The 6182-nt window shown below is 43.7% G+C and overlaps 1 protein-coding gene across 1 annotated transcript in view; it reads right to left on the bottom strand.

The window, feature by feature from the left end:
- Positions 1 to 1690: 1690 nt before the first annotated feature.
- Positions 1691 to 6182, bottom strand: part of LOC122945655 (palmitoleoyl-protein carboxylesterase notum2-like) — a 38604-nt gene continuing 34112 nt past the window's right edge. The window contains exons 11-12 of the mRNA XM_044304790.1: positions 2771 to 2818; positions 1691 to 2350 (exon numbers count right to left, since the gene is read on the bottom strand). Coding sequence (XP_044160725.1) covers positions 2047 to 2350; positions 2771 to 2818 — 352 coding nt within the window. The 3' untranslated portion in view covers positions 1691 to 2046. The remainder of the gene's footprint in view (positions 2351 to 2770; positions 2819 to 6182) is intronic.

Below are 6182 nucleotides of genomic sequence, written 5' to 3'. Positions count from 1 at the left end.
CCACAGTACCCCGTTCCCTTAACAGTGACCTCACAGTACCCTGCCGCCCTCCACAGCAGCTGCCCCTTTTATAGCGGCCCCTAACAGTGACCTCCACAGCGCCCTGCCCCTTTAAGGCTAGGGCTACATGACGACATGTGTCGTGCAAAATTTTGTCATACCAATGTTGCACAACAGTTTTTATAATTATAAGCTATGGTGTTGCACTCCGACATACTGCAACACGACAGTCGCAAACAATCCATCCAAGATGGATGCATGTAGCAGTGTAGTTGTTACGTATGTGTCGTGCGACTTATTGTTGTCGTGCAGCCCTAGCCTAAAGCGGACTTACAGCAGTGAAGAAAAATTACTGGGTTGTTATGGAAACCTGGAGTAAAGCTGTGTGTATGCAAGCTTCTATTGGCTTATAAGGGACATGTGACCGTGTGTATGGCAGTTGGGTATATGAAGAGAAAAACTTGCAGGCTTGTATTGGCTAATGCAGGTAATATTTTTGGAATATCTCAGGAACGGTACATCCTAGAGAGCTGAGACCCGGTCTAAATCCTTCCCGGACACCTGATGTACCTGTGTGCCAAATTTGGTGAAGATCGCCCCAGTCATTTGGTCGCGCATAAAGAACAGACAGACATCGAGACAGACCAACTCATTTTTATAATATAAGAGATATTCCAAATAATAAAAGAAACAAGCACCAGAATAAATATGTATTATTAAAAACCAGTGGGAGCAATAACAGTCAGCATTATACCGAAAACAGTAGTAATATTCCTATTTCCCCAGTCATCAGAAAAAAAATCCCCAAGATGACGATCGGTCCAACTACTGATGTGCTGCCACAAAATCGCCCCCTTAATAAATACTGAGACTCTAGGCAGAGCAGTATTGGTCTGGGCTTCAAATGTCAAATCGATAACTCAGAGCTTCTGGTCATGGCAACACACATTGTAGAATGGAGTCTGTAGGAGGCCATTTGGCTGTGTTGTCCCATTTGCCCACCTTTAGGATGCTGGAAGTCATCCGTGTGCTCTTCGCATACAAATGTCCATTTCGCAAAAGATAGAACATGTCCTATATTTGTCCCTAAAATGCGAACAGCGGACCCATGGAAGTCAATGGGTTAAAAAAAATTAAAATGGAAAATTCGAACGGCACACCGACCTCCTCTGTATTTTGCGGATCTGTGGTTTGCAGACTGCAAAATGCTTAGTTGAGTGCGGGAGGCCTAAAACTGAAAATTCTGATTTTGTTCAACCTTAAAGGGCTTATCCGAAACTAGAAACTGCCCCCCCCCCCCCCATATGCTGGGCCCCTCACATGGAATATACTTAGCCCGCACAGCTCCTGGTCCCCACACCGCCACTTCTCCCCATGCACAGGTGAAAACATCCGGTGTCATGGGGGAGGAGCAAATGGCAGGCGGGGACGAGTCTCCTTAGCATCACCTTTGATGCTGGGGAGGCTTGTCCCAGTCTGCCATTGTAGGCCCCCCCCCCCCCAAACGCCAGATGTTTTCATCCGCGCACAGGGAGAGGCAGCAGCGGCGGTGCGGGTACCAAGAGCGACGCAGGGAGCGGGGTAAATATTCCATGTGAGGGGCCCGGCGTTGGGGGGGGGGGGGGGCAGTATATAGTTTCGGATAACCCCTTTAATCTTACATACCTTGGGGTCACCTAGTGGAGAGAACTCAGGATTCTTACGGCCTGCTGTCTCCAGATCATGACAACCTAAGGTTTTGTGCAAAGTAGTCACTTGAACCACATGGTCATATCCATGAAGAAACAGGATCCAGTAGAGAAGTGGTTTCCAACCGTTGGCAAGACCATAACTCCCAGCATTGGCCTGATATCATATAGTACAGCTAGAGAGTGACAGGTTGAAGACCTCAGCATATCAAATAGTATAACAACCAGTATAAAAAAAAATATTAAAAAAAAAAATATATATCACAAAAACTTACTGTCCATGTTGTCTGGTAAAAAGGGGGAGAAAAATTTGTGTTTGAAAACTGGATATTATAAATTATAACCACCGTTATCCAAGCTAACCACCGTTCCTCAACAACGCCATTAGCTGATTCATGTCTCCTTTGGGCTCATGTCCTCTTCTCTGATTTTCAATGCTCAGTCTGAGGAACATCTGTAATAAGGTCACTTCTTGGCCAGTCACCGGATCGTGAAGGGCTGGACATGTGGGGTTACAGTGTGGCCATTGACAGTTATCTATCAAATGAAAAGGGCATCCCCGGATTACAGTTTTTGGACTTTTCCGGTCCTGGAGGCTTTTTGTCCAGCACTGTAGAGCTCGGGATAAGGTGACACCTTTGACCTGGAACTCCAACCAGTTGCTGATAAAGAAAACAGAACATAGTTTAATGAAATGCTGGTATTCATGGGGCACAATGAAAAGCTCAATTGTAAAAATGCATGTTTTTTCCACATGAAGACACCAATGATATTGATTATATCTAGAAGAAAAAGTTCTGAGGTGTCCAAAATCTCTAATGGTTAGGAGAAGTTTCAAAGAATACAGAGGGTGTTGGGTGGACTTTGTAGTTGAAAAAGCCTAAGTTTGCTCAACAACCATTTGGTCCTTCATAATTAAACTCAAAGGGCTATAGATATTGATGGCCTATCCTCAGGCGTTTCCTCAGTTGTTTCGGGCAGCCGCGGCACCAGAGACTGTACGGAACAGAGTCAGAAGGATCCACACACACTATGAATCTAGCAGTCATGGTCTTTAATCCTGTAGAATATCTTATTCTTACCTTGCTATGATAAGAGTATGGGAAAAACAACCCGGAGCAAACACCGCCCTGAAAACACAAGGGATAAAGTGATTATACATGATTTACATTACAACACAATAGAGCAGATTTATTAAAAGGGTTTTCTAAGACTCTGAAATTGATGACCAATGTTTAGTATAGGTCATCAATATTAGATTGGCAGGGGTACAACCCGGAACCCCTGCCAAGCAGCTGTTTCAGGAGACCACAGTGCTCCAGTGAAGGCTGCGGTCTCTTCACATCTTACCAAGCACAGCTCCGTCCATTGGATAGAAGCCATCCTTGGTATTGCAGCTCAGCTACATTCACTTGAATGAGACGGAGCTGCACCTAGGCCATGTGACTGATGAACGTAACGTCACTGGCCTAGGAAGAGGCAGTGGTGCTCACAGGAGCCTCTTCGAACAGCTGATCAGCAGGGGTCCCAGGTGTCAAATTCCCACCAATTTTCTGATATCGAATACTAATCCTGGACAGGTCATCAATATGAGAATCTCGGAAAACCCTTTTTTTTTTTTTGGACAGTAAAAAAAGAACTAAAAAAAACCAACAGCATATACCTAGATGGGCAGAAGATGCAACAAATTTATCACAGCATCAAACACTAGTGGGACAGATTTACTAATACTGTCTGGATGATAAATCTGGCACATCTTTAGACCGTCTAGAGTAGACCAACTTTACTCCACCTGATAAGTTGGTTTAGGTTTCCTCCAAAAATGCACCAAGATTTTGGCAAATTTTTTGGCTAATAAGTCACACGTACGCCACACCCCTTTCCCACCAACGCCATGGCCCTTTGTCATTCGAAGCATAAAAAGGTTAAAAAAATATATATAAAATAAAGTGTCTAAACACTTAATAAAATGCAGCTCAAAGCAAGTGTACATCAGTTTTTGGTGCAAATATGTGTAAATCTACCCCACTGTGTGCATCTTGAAAGACTTTTTATACACTTTTCTCTAACTTACACTACCCGTAGTTGTTAGACCAATATTTTGTGCCAAAATGTTGGCACAAGTGATTAATAGATTTGCAGCCTTTTAGGACTTCATTTAGTCAGGACCCCTGCTCTAGTTATATATATATATATATATATATATATATATATATATATATATATATATATATATATATATATATATATATACATATATATATATACATATATATATACATACACACACACACACACACACCCCACACTGAATCTGGACCCATTCATTTCTATGGGGCTGTGCACACGAGCAGTGATTTTCACGCATCACTTATGCGTTGTGTGAAAATCGCAGCAAGCTCTTTATTGTGCGTTGCGGTGCGATAATCCACGCAACGCAGGCCCCATAGAAATGAATGGGGTTGCGTGAAAATCGCAAGCAAGTGCAGATGCGGTGCGATTTTTCACGCACGGTTGCTAGGAGACGATCGGGATGGAGACCCGATCATTATTATTTTCCCTTATAACATGGTTATAAAAGAGGAAAAAAATATAGCATTCTGAATATAGAAAGCATAGTAAAATAGCGCTGGAGGGGTTAAAAATAAAATAAAAAATAATTTAACTCACCTTAGTCCACTTGATCGCGCTGCCCCGCGTCTCATCTGTCTCTTTTGCTGAACAGGACCTGTGGCGACGTCACCACAGGTCCTGTTCCTGCAATGAATGCTCACCACAGGTCCTGTTCAGCAAAGGAGACAGAAGAGATGCCGGGCTACGCGATCAAGTGGACTAAGGAGAGTTAAATTTTTATTTTTTATCCCCTCCAGCGCTACTTTACCGGGATTTTCATAAAGATGGCCTATGCTCAGATAAGTCATCGATATCAGTTTGGTGATGGTCTGACTCCCGCCACCCCCACCAATCACCTGTTTGAGGTAGCTGTGGCACTTAATGGAGCTCCTCGTGGTTAACCAAGCACAGTGCCATCCATTTGATAGCGGCTGTGCTTGGTATTGGATCTCGGCCCTATTTACTAGAATCGGACTGGGCTGTGCCTAGTCCATATCCGATGAACTTGACATCACTGGCCTAGTCAGAAGCCTAAGAGGTCACAGAAGGCCATGGCTTCTTCCTACAGGTGATCACCGGAAAATCTCCAAACACATTTTCTCTGTAGCCCAATGGTGAAGTACATCGCATGACTCCAGAGCACAGTATTCTTGTGCGACCCCTCCAAAGGATTTTTAAAAGAGGAGTTTCCAGGGCGGTTGGTGCACATGACATTACCTTGGCCTACAACCCGAGTACTATATCACACATTTCTGAACAGAAAGTTTTTGAAGTAATAGTATTCTTTTGAAGGTTCTAGAGTGGCTTTGTGGTTAATATACAGTATCCCTGGTGGTCTGCAGTGATGGGGTTAATATTGATATAAATTATCCATGATGGTCTAGGATGGGTGCAGGTTAATACTCCTACAGGTCAAGAGTGGTTTAGTGGTAAGGGTCTAATCCTAAATAATAGTACAATGCACCTGCCATCTATGAATTCAGCTGAAATGGCCTGAGCAACTAGAACGGACTGTTTACGTACTTTTTATCAGATATGGTGTGCCTTTCAGTCACGTTGAGACTTTTTGGGGGTATAGGGCTGAGGTCACAAAGCATGTGCATGATATTAGAAAAACAGGGCTGTTTTTAGTAAAAAAGCAGGCATGTTTTTCAAATCTCTTTTTAAAGAGAATGTCCATCTTTTAAGAATTTTTACCTTTTTTGGTCAAATTCTCTACTGATTAATTTCTTAACACATTTTTATAGGGTTGGGGCTCAGATTTTTTTCTGATGCAGAGTAACAAACCTCATGTATTGCTTTAGAATTACATTACAAAGCCCTAGGTGCCTGCAGCCAGCACCACGCAGACCTTCCAGCATATGCATTTAAAGGGGCTGTCCGGTTCTAGGAGGAAACCCGACAACACTTGGGATCTGCCTGCAATAGAGAATAGATTATCACTTAGCAGATCCTGTGCTGCCGCTCCAGTTCTCCCAGCCGGGCTCCGTTTACCCAGCTGCAGCAGGGACATCACGTCAGCCGATAACTGGTGCACTGCTGAGGCCAGTGACTGGCTACAGTGGTCACGGGTTGTCCAGTTTCCTCTTGAAACCAGGCAACGCCAAGTTCATTCTGAGAAATACAAATGCATTAAGCGCCCTCTAGTGGCAACTGCAAGCAGACAGAATTTTTTTCAATTGAATGTGTTTCTACTAAGGGAAAATGGGGGTCATTTATGAAGCTAAAATAGGCCTATATTAGGCGTATTTCAGGCACAACAGCTAGTTGCGCTGCAATCTATGACTACTCCCAGCTCATGCCAGGTCATAAAAAGCGGGCGTGGGCAGGGATGGTCCGGCAGGCCCATCTCATTTACCATTTTCTACGCTTGTTTCAGGT

This window comes from Bufo gargarizans, chromosome 8, assembly GCF_014858855.1.
Source record: "Bufo gargarizans isolate SCDJY-AF-19 chromosome 8, ASM1485885v1, whole genome shotgun sequence".
NCBI classification, from domain to species: Eukaryota; Metazoa; Chordata; class Amphibia; order Anura; family Bufonidae; genus Bufo; species Bufo gargarizans.
The sequence above is the reverse complement of the archived record's forward strand: the minus strand, read 5'-3'. Positions and strand labels throughout refer to the sequence as shown.